The 21,536-nt window shown below is 47.1% G+C and overlaps 1 protein-coding gene and 1 long non-coding RNA gene across 2 annotated transcripts; both read right to left on the bottom strand.

Moving 5' to 3' along the window:
* Window positions 1-11,787: 11,787 nt before the first annotated feature.
* On the bottom strand, window positions 11,788-16,108 carry LOC142391280 (serine/threonine-protein kinase pim-2-like). The gene is made up of 6 exons (XM_075477049.1): window positions 15,766-16,108; window positions 14,976-15,108; window positions 14,224-14,432; window positions 13,960-14,129; window positions 12,131-12,307; window positions 11,788-12,053 (listed from the first exon to the last, which is right to left on the bottom strand). The coding sequence occupies exons 1-6, from the start codon at window positions 15,840-15,842 to the stop codon at window positions 11,914-11,916; spliced, it is 906 nt and encodes a 301-aa protein (XP_075333164.1). The 5' UTR covers window positions 15,843-16,108; the 3' UTR covers window positions 11,788-11,913.
* Window positions 16,109-19,748: 3,640 nt separating this feature from the next.
* On the bottom strand, window positions 19,749-20,893 carry LOC142391279 (uncharacterized). Its single transcript, XR_012770521.1, has 3 exons — window positions 20,795-20,893; window positions 20,529-20,626; window positions 19,749-20,293 (listed from the first exon to the last, which is right to left on the bottom strand). It is a non-coding gene; the product is annotated as an uncharacterized LOC142391279 (long non-coding RNA).
* Between the last annotated feature and the right edge of the window lie 643 nt (window positions 20,894-21,536).

The raw sequence follows: 21,536 nt of genomic DNA, 5'->3' as shown, positions 1-21,536 counted from the left end.
CAAACGGGTCACAAACAAACAGAACCAACCAACATAATAGACAAACAAATAAACAAACAAACAAACAGAACCAACCAACCAAACGGGACACAAACAAACAAACCAACTAACCAAGCAGAACCAACCAACCAAACAGACAAACAAACAAACAAACAGAACCAACCAAACGGGTCACAAACAAACAAACCAACCAACCAATCAAACAGAACCAACCAAACGGGTCACAAACAAACAAACAAACAAACAAAACCAACCAACCAAACAGAACCAAACGGGTCACAAACAAACAAACAGAACCAACCAAAGGGGTCACAAACAAACAAACCAACCGACCAAGCAGAACCAACCAACCAAACAAGCAGAACCAACCAACCAAACAAACAGAACCAACCAAACGGGTCACAAACAAACAAACCAACCAACCAAGCAGAACCAACCAAACAAACAGACAAACAAACAAATAGAACCAAACGGGTCACAAACAAACAGAACCAACCAACATAATAGACAAACAAATAAACAAACAAACAAACAAACAGAACCAACCAAACGGGTCACAAACAAAATAAACCAACAAACAAACAGAACCAACCAACAAAACAACAAACCAACAGAACCAACCAACCAAACAAACAGAACCAAACAAACAAACAAACAGAACCAACCAACCAAACAGAACCAAACGGGTCACAAACAAACAAACAGAACCAACCAAACGTGTCACAAAACAAACAAACCAACCAACCAAGCAGAACCATCCAACCAAACAGACAAACAAACAAACAGAACCAACCAAACAAACAAACAGAACCAACCAACCAAACAGACAACCAATCAAACAGAACCAACCAAACGGGTCACAAACAAACAAACAAACCAACCAAGCAGAACCAACCAAACAGAACCAACCAACAAAACAGAACCAACCAAACAAGCAGAACCAACCAAACGGGTCGCAAACAAACAAACCAACCAACCAAGCAGAACCAACCAACCAAACAGAACCAACCAACAAAACAGAACCAACCAAACAAGCAGAACCAACCAACCAACCAAGCAGAACCAACCAACCAAACAGAACCAACCAAACGGGTCACAAACAAACAAACCAACCAACAAAACAGACAAAAAAATAAACAAAAAAACAAACAAACAAAACCAACCAACCAAACAGAACCAAACGGGTAACAAACTAACAAACAGAACCAACCAACCAAACAAACAAACAAACAGAACCAACCAACCAAACAGACAACCAATCAAACAGAACCAACCAAACGGGTCACAAACAAACAAACCAACCAACCAAGCAGAACCAACCAACCAAACAGAACCAACCAACAAAACAGAACCAACCAACAAAACAGAACCAACCAAACAAGCAGAACCAACCAAACGGGTCACAAACAAACAAACCAACCAACCAAGCAGAACCAACCAACCAAACAGAACCAACCAACAAAACAGAACCAACCAACCAAACAAACAAACAAACAGAACCAACCAAACAGGTCACAAACAAACAAACCAACCAAACAAACAAACAAACAAGCAGAACCAACCAACCAAACAGAACCAACCAACCAAACAAAAAAACAGAACCAACCAACCAAACAAACAAACAGAACCAACCAAACAAACAGATCTAACCAAACGGGTCACAAACAAACAAACCAACCAACCAAGCAGAACCAAACGGGTCACAAACAAACAGAACCAACCAACATAATAGACAAACAAATAAACAAACAAACAAACAGAACCAACCAACCAAACAGAATCAAACGGGTCACAAACAAACAAACCAACTAACCAAGCAGAACCAACCAACCAAACAGACAAACAGAACCAACCAAACAAACAAACAGAACCAACCAAACGGGTCACAAACAAACAAACCAACCAACCAACACAACAGAACCAACCAACCAAACAGAACCAACCAACCAAACAAACAGAACCAACCAAACGGGTCACTAACAAACAAACCAACCAACCAAGCAGAACCAACCAACCAAAAAAACAAACAAGCAGAACCAACCAACCAAACAGAACCAACCAACCAACCAACCAACCAAACAAACCAACCAAGCGGAACCAACCAACCAAACAGACAAACAAACAAACAGAACCAAACGGGTCACAAACAAACAGAACCAACCAACATAATAGACAAACAAATAAACAAACAAACAGAACCAACCAAACGGGTCACAAACAAAATACCAACCAAACAGACAAACAAACAAACAAACAGAACCAACCAACCAACCAACCAACCAAACAAACAAACAGAACCAACCAACCAAACAGAACCAAACGGGTCACAAACAAACAAACAGAACCAACCCAACGGGTCACAAAACAAACAAACCAAACAAACAAACAGAACCAACCAACCAAACAGACAACCAATCAAACAGAACCAACCAAACGGGTCACAAACAAACAAACCAACCAACCAAGCAGAACCAACCAACCAAACAGACAAACAAAAAAACAGAACCAACCAACCAAACAAACAAACAGAACCAACCAAACAAACAGATCTAACCAAACGGGTCACAAACAAACCAACCAACCAAACAGACAAACAAACAGAACTGTAGGAGCCACATTTAAGTTTGTTTTGCTTGGACTTATATTTTCTTGTTTTCTGCACTTTTGAGCTTGCGCCCTCTATAGGTGGTGAATGGTGCCACCAACTGAACTGATAAAGCGTTGCCAACTGCGCATGACGGGAGGAGAGCAGGCCGCAGAATACAGTTATTGACCTCGCTCACCCCAAGACACGCTGCTCATGCGCTATATTGTCTTGCAGTTGTGATTTCAATAGACTTTACCATTTTTGCATCTCATTGCATCCTTTTGTTTGTATTTATTTTAATTTGTAAAAAAAACGGCAACATTCTCGGACAAAACCATCTCATTGGATTATTCAGAGTGCGAGTCAAACACTGCCAACCTGCCTTCTCATTTCTGGACAAGACGGATAGGACTTGGGCTACAGGAAAAGCCAAACCCTGTTTTCACCAGTACATTAAGTCAATAACTTCTGCAACTTTGGATCTTGGACCACCAGGAGAAACTTTTCCACTGCGCGCTGGAGGACAACAGGAACTGTCGCCATTACACGCGGAAAATTGTTACACAAAGGAAGAAAGGAACCACTCGTTTGAGGGTATGTACGGCAAAATGCCAGAAGATTAAGAACTTTTTCGTTGGACAAAAATATTTGGATTATTTAGAAGCAAGTTTGGTTCGTGTTTTTTGTGAATATTTTTTGGATACCTTGTTTTTTGTAGTTAATTAACGACCAAACAATTGGAAGCGGCAAACGCAGATTCTTTTTGGAAGGAAACCCGACATTTAAGTTTGAAAGGAAAAGGAGCTGTTTTTAAGTTTATTGGACATTGAAATATCTGAAAGAAAGAAAAATATTATTTTTTGTGACTTTTTGGAACTTTATTTTGAACAATGGCCGATTCAAATGAATCTCAGACCGAGACACCTGTTGAGAATATGGAGGATGAAGTGACGCGTATGCGCAAGGCAAGGAAAAATGTCTCACATTACGAGGAGAATCAACATTGTAAATGATTTAACGGCAGACAAAGAATTCATTGAAGAAGTGAAGCAAAATATGACGAGGTTTAATGAGTTTTTTGAAGAATTCAAGGTGTTGCATGCATTATATGCGGGTATGCTTGATGAAACCGCACGCGACAAAGATGAGGAGGAATGGTATCAGCCGAAGCTTGCACACATTGTTGCTTTTATTGATAAGGTGTTTGAATGGATTAAGTCTGCCGAACATTCTAGCTCCCCTGGCGCAACTGAGGTGACTTCCTCAGCCAATGAAGCGCATGAACCTGCCCCATCTGTTCCCGGCAAAGCCCCAGTAGAGCTTGGCAATGCAGAGTTAAATTTTGCAGATGCGCGATCGCATAGGTCTAGCGCCGCTTCATCAGCCAAATCCCACTCATCGACTCGGTCTTTGCGCATTAGCGCAGAAGCAAAGCGAGAAGCTTTATTGGCCACGGCATCTAAACTGCAGCAAAAACATGCTATTGAGGAGCAGGAGTTATTGCTGCGCAAGCAAAGAGAAGCACTTGAGATCAGCGTCCAATTGGATGCTGAAAACGCTAAAATTAATTACTTAAAGGCGGTGGAAAGGAACACTTTAGGTCCCATTCCGTTTGAATTAGACACAGCTCATTTGTCTGTGTTGGAAGGAGGAGCATCACAAACTGCACACTTTGAAGAGCTAGAGAGTTCAATTTCGTTTCTTGACACCCCCTCAGTAAAACCCAAAGCAAGTGCTGTTCATGTTAAAGTCAATTTCCCTCTGCTTAACCCAGATCAGAGCGGACCTACATCACCCAATAGGCCCACCAGTAGTGACCAGGTGCAGCAGTTCACAGCACTGCATAGTCTTCCCTATGGAGGCGACTCGAATAGTTCCCCTGTCCTAGCTCAGCCAGTTGTTAGTTCAGCTCAAGATGCTCTGCCTACACAGCCCCCCACTCAGACTCAACCACCACTGCCTCAACGACAGCCACAGCCCCAGGCACTGCCTCCGCCTCTGCTACAAGCTCCTCTGCAGCCTCAGCTACCACCTCAGCTTCGACAACACCAGGCACTTCAGCCTCAACCTCCGCCTCCACTGCCTCCGCCTCTGCTACAAGCTCCTCTGCAGCCTCAGCTACCATCTCAGCTTCACCAGCAGCCTCAACTTCGACAACAGCAGGCCCTTCAGCCTCAACTGCAGCCTCGGCCACCACAGGGTCAGCCCCAGCTCCCACCATGGCCTCAGCAACAACTGCAGTTTCATTTGCCACCTCAGCCACAGTCTCAGCTTCAGCCTCAGGCTCAAACACCCTCTATACCCAGCGCACCACATGACAGTCATATGATCAATGTGTTGGAAAATCAAAATGAACTGACCAGACTGCTCATGAAACAACAGTTGTCATCCACCTTACCACAGGGCAGCATTCCGGTCTTTGATGGTGAGGTTCTTGAATATAAGTCATTCATTCACAGATTTGAAAACCTGATTGAAAGGAAAACTGACAACTACAGAGACCGTTTGCAATTTCTCATCCAGTACACAAAGGGCCAAGCCCAGCGGCTAGTTAAGAGCTGTGAGTATATGGCGCCGGATAGAGGATACCAAAAGGCTCTGCAATTATTGAAAGAAAACTTTGGCAATGAGTATAAGATCTCTTGTGCCTACTTGGAAAAGGCCCTCTCATGGCCTCAGATCAAACCACAGGATGCCAAGTCCCTGCAGGAGTATGCCATGTTCCTGAGGAGCTGCTGCAATGCAATGGAGGAGATGTCATACATGGAGGAGCTGGACACCATATCCACCATGAAAAGCATTGCTGTTAAGTTGCCATACGAGCTCAAGGAGAAATGGCGCAACAAGGCATTTGAGCTACAACAACAACGCCAAAGCAGGGTAAGAATTTTAGACCTTGTCTCTTTTATGGAAAAACAGGCTCGCATAGCAGGTGACCCCATGTTTGGTGATCTCCAAGACCAGTCAGCTGTTAAAGGAAATGCAAAAGCTCATGTTAAAACACGGCCCTCCAAGTCCTCTAGCAGTAGCTATGCGACTAGTGTAACCCCTGTCACAGCAGCAAAGTCTGACCCATCATGTCTCTTTTGCAGCTCCAAACATGCACTCGACTCATGCCAAAGGTTTGGGAAAAAGGCCCATAGAGACAAGCTAAGCTTTTTGAAAACCAAGGGCATCTGCTATGGATGTCTCACCCCAGGGCACATTAGCAAGGACTGCAGTAGGCGTCTTACCTGCAACGTGTGCAAACGAACCCATCCCAGCATCCTCCACATTGCAACCAAGGAAACAGACAGTCCATATGTTGTTAGTGTAGCAGAGTCATGTGGTCATATAGGGGCCGGAGACCATGAGAGCGTTCTTTCCATTGTCCCTGTTAATGTCAAGGCAGTAAAGGGCAGCCATGTCATACAAACATACGCTCTGTTGGATCCTGGGTCTTCTGCCACCTTCTGTTCAGAAGCGCTCATGACATGTCTCAATCTAAGAGGAAAGAGGACACGCATACTACTGCGCACTATGAATCAGGAAACATCAGTCACAGCGCATGTCATCTCAGGAATGGAAGTTTCAGCACTGGACAGCGACATATTCTTCCATCTTCCTAACACCTTGACGCAAAAGGACATGCCAGTAACCAGAAGCAGCATCCCCAAGCAAAGTGACCTGGCGCATTGGGCGTACTTAGGTAAGGTCACAATTCCCTCCATTAGTTCAAAGGTGGAACTGTTGATTGGCACGAATGCTCCACATCTATTAGAACCGTGGGAGGTAATAAATAGCCAGAATGGGGGTCCCTACGCAGTTAGAACACTGTTAGGGTGGGTGGTAAATGGGCCATTGAGAAGTGCTGCTGGTACTGGAGGAAGTGTGACAGTCAATAGGATCTCTGTTGCAAGTCTGGAAAAGCTGCTAATCTCGCAGTACAACCAGGACTTCCAGGAAAAATGCATCAGAGGAAAAGACAGAAATGTCTGTCGAGGACAAAACATTCCTAGGCATAGCAAATGAGGCAGTACTGGAGAATGGCCACTACAGTTTGAGACTGCCTTTCAGGAAAGCAAATGTGCACATGCCAGGCAATAGGCAAATGGCAGAACAGCGTCTGTATAGCCTAAAAAGGAAAATGTCAAAGAATGAGCAGTTCAAACAGGAATACACAGCATTTCTCACTGACATCTTTGACAACAACTATGCTGAGGAAGTCCCACAGGAGGAACTCCTGCAGCAGCCAGGAACAACATGGTTTTTGCCACATCACGGGGTTTACCACCCCAAGAAGAAAAAGCTCAGAGTAGTGTTCGATTGTGCTGCGTCATCCCAAGGTGTGTCACTCAACACTGAACTGCTACAGGGTCCAGACCTCACCAACTCTCTCCTTGGGGTCATCATGAGGTTTCGCAGGGAGCCCATTGGAATCATGGCAGACGTCAAATCAATGTTCCATCAGGTTAGAGTGGCAAAGTCCGATGTGAACTACCTGCGATTTCTCTGGTGGCCTCAAGGTGACACCAATCAGAATCCAACAGAACACCGCATGCTTGTGCACATCTTTGGTGCCGTATCCTCCCCAAGCATCGCAACCTTTGCTCTACAAAAAACCGCAACTGACTATGAAAGCTGTTTTCCCCCTCAGGCAGCAGAGACCATCAGGCACAACTTTTATGTTGACGACTGTGCCAGGTCAGTGTCCAAGGAGTCCGATGCCATCCAGCTGGTAAGCGATCTCACTGCATTGTGCAGCAAAGGAGGGTTCCAGCTAACTCAGTGGGTGAGCAATAGCCGTGCAGTGCTGTCATCCATTCCCAAAGAGCACAGAGCCAAAGACATTAAGTCACTTGATCTTGACAAAGACAGCCTGCCAGTTGAAAGAGCATTGGGACTGCAATGGTGTGTAGACTCAGATAGCTTCCAATTCAACATCAACCTAAGCCAAAAGCCACACACACGCAGAGGCATACTGTCTGTTGTCAGCTCTATCTTTGACCCACTCGGCTTTCTTGCCCCTCTCATTCTTCCAGCCAAGCAGCTGCTACAGGAGCTCTGTCGGGCGGGCTTTGGATGGGATGAGCCTTTGTCACCAGAGGAATCGCAGCGATGGATGAAATGGACCAGCAGCTTGGAGATGATCAAAGGCTTCAGTGTGCAGCGATGTCTGAAACCAGAGGGCTTCGGAGTGACCAGGTGTGCCAAACTGCATCATTTTGCCGACGCCAGTGAAAGTGGCTACGGCTCCGTGAGCTATATCAGACAGGTGAACCAGAAAGATGTAGTGCATGTCACCTTTGTACTTGGGAAGTCTAGAGTGCTACCCTTGAAGAACATCACAGTGCCAAGACTGGAGCTGGCAGCGGCTACTCTGTCAGTAAAAGTGGACAGAATGCTGAGAAAGGAGTTACACCTTGACTTAGAACCCTCAGTTTTCTGGACAGATAGCCAAACAGTCCTTAAGTACATTGCCAGCGACCAAGCCAGGTTTAAAACCTATGTAGCAAACAGGGTCTCATTTATACGGGACAACACAGAGCTGTCACAGTGGAAATATGTAGGCAGCAAAGACAACCCTGCTGATGATTCATCCAGAGGGTTGAATGCCAGAAAGTTCATGGAGCAGAAGAGATGGATTCATGCTCCGGAGTTTCTATGGAAAACAGAGGAAAGTTGGCCAGTAGTGCAGGCACTGGGCCCCATGCTTCAAGAAGACCCAGAGGTTAGGAGAACCACTACTGTGTTCACAACCATGGTGAAATCTAGAACCCCTACTGACCAACTTATATCACATTTCTCAAACTGGAACAGCCTCTTAAAGGCTGTAGCTTGTTATCTCAAGCTGAAGAGAAATTTGATGGTGAAAATGAAAAAAGGAAAAGAGCTCGCCCTACTCACCCACTCCGACAGGTCACAGTCAGGCCAAAAGGTGGTTGACGTAAAGTCCTGCGTTGAACAGCACTTAACAGTGAGAGAACTGGCAGATGCAGAAAGAGCAGTTGTCATGTACAGTCAGAGACAAGCTTTCTCTAATGAATTCTCAACATTGCAGATGACACCTCCCAGAGTATCCAACAGCAGTAGGCTCTGCAGGCTTGATCCTGTACTGGATCATGGCCTCCTGAGGGTAGGCGGCAGACTACACCGATCTGCAATGCCTGAGGACACTAAACACCCCTGCATCTTGCCCACAGATTCACACATATCAGTGCTGTTGTTACGACACATTCATGAACGCAGTGGACACAGTGGCAGAAACCACATGCTCTCAGAACTCCACAAGAAGTACTGGATCAAAAAGGGCAACTCTGTAGCTAGAAAGGTGCTCTCCAAATGTGTCACATGTCGCCGTGTGAGAGGCAAAGTAGGTCAGCAGAAAATGGCAGACTTGCCGGTGGAAAGAATCCTACCTGACCTCCCACCCTTTACCAATGTAGGACTGGACTACTTTGGCCCTATTGAGGTGAGGCGAGGCAGAAGCACCATCAAAAGGTATGGAGTAATCTTTACTTGTATGTCCAGTAGAGCTATTCATTTGGAAATTGCTTACACTTTGGATACGGATTCATGCATTCATGCTTTGAGGAGATTTGTGTGCAGGAGAGGCCAAGTCAAGCACATCAGGTCTGACAATGGGACAAACCTGGTGGGTGCGCATGCAGAGCTGAAGAGAGCCCTGATGACTCTCAATCAGAAAAAGATTCAAGACGCCCTGCTTCCTGATGGCGTTGAATGGAGTTTCAACCCACCAGCTGCATCACACCATGGCGGAGTCTGGGAAAGACTCATACGATCCGTCCGGCAGGTGCTCAACTCCACTCTGCATCAGCAAACCACTGATGATGAAGGCCTTCATACCCTGTTCTGTGAGGTGGAGGCCATCCTGAATAGCCGCCCCCTCTCCACAGTGTCCTCAGACCCCCATGACCTGGAACCGCTGACCCCCAATCATCTCCTTTTGTTGAAGACCATGCCCACTCTGCCCCCTGGAGTCTTCCAGAAGTCCGACATCTACGCCAAGCGCCGCTGGAAACAGGTCCAGTACATGGCTGATCTCTTCTGGCTCAGATGGACAAAAGAATACCTCCTCCTACTCCAAGAAAGGCAGAAATGGACAGGCAAGAAGAAGAACTTCAACATCGGAGACATCGTCCTGGTGGTCGATCCCACCGCTCCACGAGGGTCCTGGCCGTTGGGAAGAGTCCTGGAGACCAGATCGGATTCAAGAGGCCTGGTCAGGTCTGTGAAGTTGAAAACCAAGACGTCAGTCCTTGAGAGGCCTATTTCCAAGCTGTGCCTGATCCTCGAAGCTGATGACGAATCCTGATGACCAACCTCCAATGTCCCTGATAACACTTTACAGGAAAGTAATGTTATTTTGATTTGATTTATATACTTACCTTGATAATCGCCCTATTTTTGGGTAATTTTTGTTATACATAGTTAATTGATACTTCATTACTTGGCTCCTTTTTGTATATTGTAAAATAAGTGATTCTTGGAGAACAATTAGGGGCCGGTGTGTAGGAGCCACATTTAAGTTTGTTTTGCTTGGACTTATATTTTTTTGTTTTCTGCACTTTTGAGCTTGCGCCCTCTATAGGTGGTGAATGGTGCCACCAACTGAACTGATAAAGCGTTGCCAACTGCGCATGACGGGAGGAGAGCAGGCCGCAGAATACAGTTATTGACCTCGCTCACCCCAAGACACGCTGCTCATGCGCTATATTGTCTTGCAGTTGTGATTTCAATAGACTTTACCATTTTTGCATCTCATTGCATCCTTTTGTTTGTATTTATTTTAATTTGTAAAAAAACGGCAACATTCTCGGACAAAACCATCTCATTGGATTATTCAGAGTGCGAGTCAAACACTGCCAACCTGCCTTCTCATTTCTGGACAAGACGGATAGGACTTGGGCTACAGGAAAAGCCAAACCCTGTTTTCACCAGTACAAGAACCAACCAAACAAACAGAACAAACCAAACAAACAAACAGACAAACTAACAGAACCAAATGGGTCACAAACAAACAGAACCAACCAACCAAACAAACAAACAGAACCAACCAAACGGGTCACAAACAAACCAACCAACCAACCAAACAGAACCAAACGGGTCACAAACAAACAAACAGAACCAACCAACCAAACAGAACCAAACGGGTCACAAACAAACAAACAGAACCAACCCAACGGGTCACAAAACAAACAAACCAACCAACCAAACAGACAAACAAACAAACAGAACCAACCAAACGGGTCACAAACAAACAAACCAACCAACCAAGCAGAACCAACCAACCAAACAGACAAACAAAAAACAGAACCAACCAACCAAACAAACAAACAGAACCAACCAAACAAACAGATCTAACCAAACGGGTCACAAACAAACCAACCAACCAAACAGACAAACAAACAGAACCAACCAAACAAACCAAACAAACAAACAAACAGACAAACTAACAGAACCAAATGGGTCACAAACAAACAGAACCAACCAACCAAACAAACAAACAGAACCAACCAAACGGGTCACAAACAAACCAACCAACCAACCAACCAACCAAACAGAACCAAACGGGTCACAAACAAACAAACAGAACCAACCAACCAAACAGAACCAAACGGGTCACAAACAGACAGAACCAAACAAACAAACAAAGAGAACCAAACGGGTCACAAACAAACAAACAGAACCAACCAAACAAACGGAACAAACCAAACAAACAAACATACAAACAGAACCAACCAAACGGGTCACAAACAAACAAACCAACCAACCAAACGGGTCACAAACAAACAAACAAACAGAACCAACCAAACAAACAGAACAAACCAAACAAACAAACATACAAACAGAACCAACCAAACGGGTCACAAACAAACAAACCAACCAACCAAACAGAACCAAACGGGTCACAAACAGACAGAACCCACCAAACGGGTCACAGAGTAACAGAACCAAACAGAACACCATGTGATCCAGTTACTGAAACTTTTATTCAAACGTTGACTTTTGTTTTCAGTTGATCCAAAAACTTATTTAATGTAAATAAACAGAACCAAGTGACCTGAACCACTTTGAGTGTAAAACGGATCAAAAAACAGATCAATAAACGGGTCAATAAACGGGTCAATAAACAGATCGATAAACGGGCCGCCGAGGAAGAGGAGAACACCTTCATCCTCACCTGCGTCATGTGACCTCTTCACATGAGGAGTGGGAGGAGTCAGAACCAGAACTGATCAGAACCAAATAAATAATCATTAACTTAGCGGTGGCTCCTAAAAACAGGAAGCGTCTCTTTATTTCTGGTTGCTCGCCGCTCCGGCTCACAGGGACGGGCTGAGCGGCGAGCTGTGCTCCTCCTCCTCCTCGCCGCCCTCCATCCACGGGTGGGCTAGCAAGTCCTCCAGCGAGGGGCGGTCCTCCGGGCGGAACGCCAGGCACCAGCGAATCAGAGACTTGCATTCTGCAGGGCCAGAGCGGAGGTCAGGAACCAGAACCAGAACCAGAACAAACCCATCAGGGGGCGGAGCTTCTGCTCACCTTTGGACAGCCGGCGTTTAAAGATGGGCTTGGCCTTAATGATCTCCTGGTCACGCTCAAACGGGATGTCGCCGCAGACCATGTCGAAGAGTAGGACGCCCAGAGACCAGACGGTGAGCGGCGCCGCCTCGTAGGAATGTGCCAGGATCCACTCCGGCGGGCTGTAGACCCGAGTACCTGTGGGGCGAGAAAGGGAGGGGCGTCAGCCGCCGCCATCAGGGGACAGAAAGGGAGGGACGTCAGGCGCCGCCATGAGGGGCGAAAAAGGGAGGGGCGTCAGGCGCCGCCGTCAGGAGACAGAAAGGGAGGGGCGTCAGGCGCCGCCAGCAGGGGACAGAAAGGGAGGGGCGTCAGGTGCCGCCAGCAGGGGCGAGAAAGGGAGGGGCATCAGGTGCCGCCATCAGGGGCGAGAAAGGGAGGGGCGTCAGGCGCCACCATCAGGGGCGAGAAAGGGAGGGGCGTCAGGCGCCGCCATCAGGGGACAGAAGGGGAGGGGCGTCAGGTGCCGCCATCAGGGGCGAGAAAGGGAGGGGTGTCAGGCGCCGCCATCAGGGGCGAGAAAGGGAGGGGTGTCAGGCGCCGCCATCAGGGGCGAGAAAGGGAGGGGCGTCAGGCGCCGCCATCAGGGGACAGAAAGGGAGGGACGTCAGGCGCCGCCATGAGGGGCGAAAAAGGGAGGGGCGTCAGGCGCCGCCGTCAGGAGACAGAAAGGGAGGGGCGTCAGGCGCCGCCAGCAGGGGACAGAAAGGGAGGGGCGTCAGGTGCCGCCAGCAGGGGCGAGAAAGGGAGGGGCATCAGGTGCCGCCATCAGGGGCGAGAAAGGGAGGGGCGTCAGGTGCCGCCATCAGGGGCGAGAAAGGGAGGGGCGTCAGGCGCCGCCATCAGGGGCGAGAAAGGGAGGGGCGTCAGGCGCCGCCATCAGGGGACAGAAGGGGAGGGGCGTCAGGTGCCGCCATCAGGGGCGAGAAAGGGAGGGGCGTCAGGCGCCGCCATCAGGGGCGAGAAAGGGAGGGGTGTCAGGCGCCGCCATCAGGGGCGAGAAAGGGAGGGGCGTCAGGTGCCGCCATCAGGGGACAGAAGGGGAGGGGCGTCAGGTGCCGCCATCAGGGGCGAGAAAGGGAGGGGCGTCAGGCGCCACCATCAGGGGCGAGAAAGGGAGGGGCGTCAGGCGCCACCATCAGGGGCGAGAAAGGGAGGGGCGTCAGGCGCCGCCATCAGGGGACAGAAGGGGAGGGGCGTCAGGTGCCGCCATCAGGGGCGAGAAAGGGAGGGGCGTCAGGCGCCGCCATCAGGGGCGAGAAAGGGAGGGGCGTCAGGCGCCGCCATCAGGGGACAGAAGGGGAGGGGCGTCAGGTGCCGCCATCAGGGGCGAGAAAGGGAGGGGTGTCAGGCGCCGCCATCAGGGGCGAGAAAGGGAGGGGCGTCAGGCGCCGCCATCAGGGGACAGAAGGGGAGGGGCGTCAGGTGCCGCCATCAGGGGCGAGAAAGGGAGGGGCGTCAGGCGCCGCCATCAGGGGCGAGAAAGGGAGGGGCGTCAGGCGCCGCCATCAGGGGACAGAAGGGGAGGGGCGTCAGGTGCCGTCATCAGGGGCGAGAAAGGGAGGGGTGTCAGGCGCCACCATCAGGGGCGAGAAAGGGAGGGGCGTCAGGCGCCGCCATCAGGGGACAGAAGGGGAGGGGCGTCAGGTGCCGTCATCAGGGGCGAGAAAGGGAGGGGTGTCAGGCGCCGCCATCAGGGGACAGAAAGGGAGGGGCGTCAGGCACCGCCATCAGGGGACAGAAAGGGAGGGGCGTCAGGCACCGCCATCAGCCGCCTAAATGAGGCGTACCTTCGAACTCGCTGTACGCCGCCTTTTTGAGCGGCGCCCCCGACCCGAAGTCGACGATCTTCACCTCCAGCGTTTGCATGTCCACCACGATGTTCTCGTCTTTGATGTCTCTGTGCACGATGCCGTGAGCGTGCACGAAGCGCAGCGCCTCCACGATCTGACGGAAGAACCTGCGAGCAGAACAGAAGGTCAGCGCGGGCCGGGCGCTGATGGCGGCGCAGCGACACGTGGAGCCCGGGCCGGAGCCGGGCCGGAGAGACACACCTGAGGGCGAGGCACTCGGGCAGCGCGCCGTACTTCGTGATGAAGTCGAACAGATCCTGGCTCTGCAGCGGGCACTCCAGCACCAGCAGGAAATCCCGCCCCTCCAGCTCAAACCAGTCCAGCAGGCGCACCACGCCGGCGTGACCTCCGACCTCCGACAGCTGCTGCAGCAGAGCGATCTCCATGGGAACGGGGATGAGCTCACCCGGCTGGAGGGACAGAGGAGGATTGATCTGTTATTGATCAGTCATCGATCAGTTATGGATCAGTTATGGATCTGGCATCGATCAGTCATCGATCAGTTATGGATCCGTTATGGATCTGTCATCGATCAGATTGATCAGTTATTGATCAGTCATCGATCAGATTGATCAGTTATCGATCAGTCATCGATCAGATTGATCTGTTATCGATCAGAATTATTTGTTATCGATCAGTCATCGATCAGATTGATCAGTTATCAATCAGTCATCGATCAGAGTGATCAGTTATTGATCAGTCATCGATCAGAGTGATCAGTTATTGATCAGTCATCGATCAGATTGATCAGTTATTGATAATTTATTTATCTGTTATTGATCAGTCATTGAAATCCCAGCTACAGGAACCAGTGTGTCACTGGGGGGAAATCCACCAACTGAACCGTGACATCACACGTTTCTGTGGGAACCAGAGGGGCCGCCCCACACGGGCGGCTGCAGTGCAGCGGCCAGCCATCGGGGGGCGCCAAACATTGGCAGGTTGTGACTCACCTGTTGGGCCCACTGCTGAACTCTGTCCCCGCAGATATGCTTCACGGCCACCTGGAGTCCGTCTGACAGCCTCTGGCCCGAGAACACGGAACCAAACCCGCCGCTCCCCAGCAGAGAACCGCAGCGGTACTGGCTGCAGAACGGCTCCTTCACTGAGGAACAGAACACCACATCATGTTACAGAACCAGAACCAGACAAATGTAGATTATAAAGATAAATAGAATAGAAAAATACTTTATTCATCCCCCAATGGGGGAAATTCAAATTAGTCAAGTTGCTCAACATTTTTTTAAATATTTACAAAGATTGTATTAACAACAATAATAATACCAATTCTAGTAAAAAAAAAAAAATACTACAACTAACTAATAATAACAATAAATGACGAAATAAACAAATAAATAAAAATCAATCAATCAATTTGAGAAGAACTCAGCAGTCCCTGTTATAAAGCCTTATGGCTGTGGGAACAAAGGACCTACAAAGGATTAAATAGAATAATAAGTAATAAATAATCTTTATAGAATAAAGATTTTTTTAAAAAAGAATCGAACTTTATTCTGACATTTAGTAACAAAAACAATTAAAATCGAATTAATCTCTCATCTCTCACTTAAAACATTGCGATATTTCGCTTCCAGCGGGAGTTTAAACCAAAACACAAAGTATTTATTCACAGTCACAGAGCTAAAAGTAAAATCCCGTAACCATAAACGCCTGTGTAATAGTGGAGCTTAAATGTGTTTATTTTGAATGGAGTCTGGTGGGAGCAGCTTCAGCGGTAAAAACGGCTTCCTGTTGCTCTTACCGTTTTTCCCCCGAACCTGTTCCCCAACAAGAAGCTCCATGGTTATTTTATCCAACATTTTTCAGAGTGTTTCAGTCAGTTGGAGCTGATAAAATTAATCCTGTTCCGGTGTGAAACTCCTCCGTGTTACCGCGGAATGAAGCCGCGGTTTCCTTCAGTCTCTTTCCCGCTTTTTGAGTCCAACTTTCAGCTGCAGAACTCCTTTAAAGGCGCCTCCGGCTGCTCTTAAACCCTCCAAAGCGCTGAAAATAACAACACAAACCCGAAAACCTGCGACAGAAATCCGTTCAGGTTCGTGTCTACCTGCCGTCTCCGCTCGGGAGTTTGTTTTCTTCCGCATTTATAGGCTACCGCTCGTTTTCAGCCACGCCCACTTATATTATTAATAATAACAACAATAATCAATCATTAAGAGGATTAGTATGACAATTCTCTATTTTCTTCTCTTTTTTTATTTGTCGCTTTTTCTCTATGATGATATTGGCCGTGGTCAATTAAACTTGCAGCTAAATAAGTCTAATGATGAAGGTGGAGGAGGAGGAGGAGGGGGGGGGGGGGGGGGGTGTTACACGCCGCAAGGCTGAAGGCTTTTATTGTCAGATGATGATGTGTCGACACAAAATGGCCGCTAGTGGTGGGGAGATGATTTGGCTGTTGGCGGCTAAGCTAACAGCAGCAAAAAAAACATAATAAGACTTCTTAGTGTGATAGCCTGCTCGCTACAGAGGGCGCTAACGTAGCCTACACATCCAGTGTTGGGTAAGTTACTTTAAAAATGTAATCCGTTACAGTTACAAGTTACCTTGTTTAAAATGTAATTGTAGTGTAACTTTTTGGATTACTTAAAAAAAAGTAATGTAACTAATTACTTTTGGATTACTTTTACCTATTTATGGTATAGGATAATCTGTATATTATCTGTATGATTCCATCTGTATTTATCACATTTATTTATATATTATATTTTTTATATTTTATATTTTATATATTATATATTTTTCTTTTCATTGCACAGTGGAAACCGCTTATAGTGATCATGTTGGTCCAGAGCCAATTTGAACACTATAAGCGGTTGATTACTAAAACCGAAGTTGTATTACAGTACAGGTATTTCACTTGTTTTTTTATGGAGAATATCATCTAAATGCCATTTGTATCTTTTTTCAATGAGAAAATTTAAATGAAACGGATAGCTTCAGCATTTACTGAATTTTATTATCATGCAAATTTAATTACAGTACTGCGCAGTGCGCAGACATACTGTAGGCTAACTCAAATACAGTACGTAACTTATTCTCTGCTGTGCCGCCGGTGCATTTTTTTTCTTACAAGTCAGAAAATAAAGTTTGAATTCAATCCGCCTTTCAGCACCCCTGCTCGGATCTATGCTCCTCCGTGCCGGTGTTCTGTCGATTTGTGCTACTTGGCGTGAAAACGAAACTTAGAAAATCGGCTTGGCGCATGCGCAAAACCACAAAGTAGCAATTCTCGACAAGTAGGAGAAATCGAATGAGCACCGGCCTCCCATCTTACAAGAACCAGCCTGGAGCTTCCAGCGGTCACACGCGCATTCAATCCGCTCTCCAGCACCCATCCTCGGACACATGCTCCTCCATGACTTCCTTTTTCCAGCCATGATTCGCGCGCTTGCTGCCCGGTGTCAACTCGTTACGTTAGCTAGCGAGGCAGAAGCAGACGTCCAGAAAGGAATCAAGGGAGTAAAAAATAAAACAGCTACACGTAGTTTTAAAATTATTTTTGCACGTTTACATTCATAAAATGGCCAAAAATGAACATTATAAGCGGATTTCTTGATCACTATAAACGAATTATTTAAACAGCATTTGTATAGAAATGATTCCGTCCCAAGCCTTTTGATCTATATAAGCGGTTGATTACTATATCCGTGACCACTATAAGCGGTTTCCACTGTACTGCCATAACTACATTATACATTCTCTACACATACATGCATTTCCCTAGGTAATTGATCTATTCCGCACATATCTAGTAGAGTCCTGCACTGGAGCCCTAGGCCCAGGGGCCCGACTGTGGTGTGTTTAAATGAAAACAATTGAACGCAGCAGCAGCTGCTCTGCCCCGCGCCAGCACCTCCCTTATATTATATAGGCATACAGACTCACACAGTCCTCCGACATGCCTTGAACACAGATGAGCTGGCTGAAGTAGTCCAAGTAGGAACAACAAAGCAAGGCTCCTCAATTTCTCCATTGATAAAATAAATTCACAACTCTACAACATAAACATTCATGTTGAATATAGCATATACTTTGTTGTCTACAGTAGTAGATCAACCCTCATCTTGCTTTGAAGCTCCCAGCTCCCTGAAGTGACGTCAATGCAGCTTTAGCTGCAGAGAAGCTATCAGGCTTGTGTTGATAATAATAAACTCCTGGACTATGTACAAACTTCCAAATGCATCGTTTGGTGAGTACAGACCATATTTGTACTACTGTAGAAGTTTGGTGTCATGGCATGTGATTTTAGTGTGGTAATTTTGGAGATACTGCCAGGTTCCGTTAGCGCTTGTACTAAGCTATTCGGGATAACTCAGTAACTCAGCTGATGTTCAGCCAAGATCGGAAAAACTTCGGGTGGTCTACTTGGCTGGATGTCACGGTTCAAATGACCCTGGGTGAGTTCTCAAGCTGCTGATCGAAACAGCCCCTATTTTAACCTGCTCTTTTATGTCCATTTTGATCTGTCAGAAACCGTTTGCTTATTCACAGAAAAATAGAATGGTGTTTTTTTCTAACTGCAGAGCGTTATCCCATTTTCAGAGAGGCAGATTGAATTTACGAACGCTAAAACATTGTTATGGGAGGTTAAAAAAAAAAAAAAGTCGGGCCGGGTTCGGGTCTGAGAATTCTGATAACCTGTCGGACCGGGCCGGACTGGGGCTCCACCCCCTCGGGCCAGGGCCGGGCTCGGGCCCAGATAATAGGCCCGTGCAGGGCACTAATATCTATTAACCATCTTTCCTTACACTAGCTGTAAATAACTGCATTTTATCTCTAAATACTGCATGCTATACAATCTGCACGCGTTACACTTGATAAGATGCCAAACTGCATTTCATTAATACATGTGCAATGACAATGAAGTGCTCTACTTTAGTAATAAATAAGCAAAGTAAGACTTTTACATCACATTTTATTTTTCTTTGCACACCCTTGCGTGTGTGTGCGCCAGTACTTCCGGTGAAAACTTCCAGTGATTTGACAGCTAGCGCGTCAGGTTAGGGCCAGTGGCCGTAAACAAAGGTTAACTTATAGCCGAGAAGAAAGATGATAATATAACGTAGCCAAAAAGACTAGCTTTCTTCAGTAGCCTAATGCTTACCGATTTAGCAAGCCTAGCAGCCTCGTTGCTAATGCTAGCCGCCGTAACGTTACCAACCATACCCGACGTCAAGGAGTTGGCTGAGCAGGTTATGGAGGGGCTGCAGAGTTAACTTCATAATGGGTGAGTGCAGGTTTCATTCACTTGTTTTCATTCTTTCACAGGATTGATTCACTTCATTGGTTTATCCGATTGCTGGCCGCCGAGCCATTATGTGTCTGGGTTTGTGTAGGTTACTGATCATGGTTGTTAGCCGATAGTCAGGTTGTGTGATGTGTGTGCGAGTGTGTATTTTTTCTATGGGTACATGCCATTGAATGTATGAGCGGTCTGTGCTCGTTTTTTTAAATCTTTATTTAATTAGATTGGAGATACTAATTAATACTGAGGGGGGGCTGGTCCCGGGGAAAATTGCCAGGGCCGATTTTTTTGCCCAGTCCGACCCTGCCGCTCTGTACTTCTGTCACTGCAACCTCGCACAAATTGTAATCCTGTTAAGTAACCCCCATTCTCACTGAATGTAACTGTAATCTGAGTACATCGTTTTTGCTTGTACTGTAACGGATTACAGTTACTTTTATTTTGTATCCTTTTACCGTAACGCCGTTACATGTAATCCGTTACTCCCCAACCCTGTACACATCACAGACAGGCTGCGAGGTTCAGTTCTGATTAGCATTCTTCATTGAAACCAATGGCTCTGTTAGCCACAGAGCTAGCAGCCTGATTGTGACAACTGAAGGATTAAAATTCAAACTGCTGAAAGCTGCCGAAAAACGATGTTTAAATAATGACGACTGATCCCAGATCAGCATTAAGACCGAGCTCCATCTGAGAGGTAACCAGGAAGTGGGAGAAGGGGCGGAGGGAGGGATGAGGAAGCTGATGATAAAGAAAAGAGTGAATCTTGGTTGGAGGTTTTATTTTTTTCCCTGTTCGAGCTTCGTCTGTGGGTCAGAAGTGATGCGGGGGAGGAAGGGGTGAGGCGGGGTGGCGGCGCCCGGGATCAGCTGCTGTCGGGCGACGGCTCCCTCTCTCGATGCATGGCGGTGGCGGAGCCCTGGTGTTTCATGCTGTCCAGATACTCCTGCTGGGAGACGGCCAGAACCGAGGCCAGAATCTCATCGTCCTCCCAGTCCGTCAGACCTGCAACACACAATAATATTTTATGAGGAGAAACGTCCAATATTGAGAAAAAATAAAGTATTTGGAAAAAAGTCATTATCCGATTCTGTTAAATATCAATAGCATATTTCAGCTCTTCAGATTTTGTGATCAAACTTTTCTTATACTTTTCTGAAGAAAACATTATCATCTCTTCACCAAAACTACAAACTTCAGGCAGTAATTGTTTACATTTGTCATGATTTTTAAGACTCACCGACCACTTCATGGTTCCCTGGTGGACAGGACACAGAACACTGGGTTGTGATAGCTGTAATAGGTTCTCATGACACCTGAGTGGAGACATCGCTGTGGCTGGGAAATGAAAATAAGGTCAAGCAGTGTGTTCTTGTCTGTGGTGGCAGAGGTGATCAGCTGAACATATCCCTTAGACTGAAACAGATCTAGAATTGGCTTTGTTGACCTGAGTAGCTGATTCTCATTGAAGTCTCCACACACAATAACAGGGTGACAGTCCAATACCTCTAGTGCATCCAAAAGGCTTCCCAGGTTCTCCAGGAACGGTCTCAGACTGTAGTCAGGAGGTCTGTACACAGCTGCAATCACTGCTCAGACTGAAGCCTCAACCTTCAAAGCCACAAACTCCAGATCAGTCACATTATGCAAAAACTGTCTCTCACGCACCTGAATGTGGTTTCTCACATAGACAGCAACCCCGCCACCTGCTCTGCTGGCCATCTGAGGATACTGAGTGTAGGACGTGTGTCTGTTGCGCTTGAACATGTTGTAGCCGTCCAGATGCAGACTGTCTGCGACAAAGGAGCCCTGCAGGTGAGTTTCTGTCAGACACAGGACATCTGCCAGGCACAGCTCATGATGTCTCCTGATGTCACCGATGTGAGATGGCAGTCCCTCTGTGTTGTGCTGAACAAGGCTCAGAGTGTCGGGCCTGTTTACTGTTTCTCTCACCTGAAGAAGAGGCATCATGTGATCCACATCGGCTTGTCTCATGGTCTGGAGCGCTGCGGTCACTTCAGTATTGGCGTATATTTTCTTCTCATCCAAATCCAGTAAATACAGCCCACTGAGAGACGTCACCCTGCTGAGAGCTACATAAGCCATACCTGCTTCAAAGACTTTCTGCAGGGACACCACGGCTGCATGTGTGGTGAGGCCCTGGGTTTTATGGACAGTGCAGGAGAACGCCAGCCTCACAGGAAACTGTCTACGTACCACTCCGTTCTGTTTCAGCTTCTCCTCTGCT

Source organism: Odontesthes bonariensis, chromosome 11 (genome assembly GCF_027942865.1).
Source record: "Odontesthes bonariensis isolate fOdoBon6 chromosome 11, fOdoBon6.hap1, whole genome shotgun sequence".
In the NCBI taxonomy this organism is placed as follows: Eukaryota; Metazoa; Chordata; class Actinopteri; order Atheriniformes; family Atherinopsidae; genus Odontesthes; species Odontesthes bonariensis.
The sequence above is the reverse complement of the archived record's forward strand: the minus strand, read 5'-3'. Positions and strand labels throughout refer to the sequence as shown.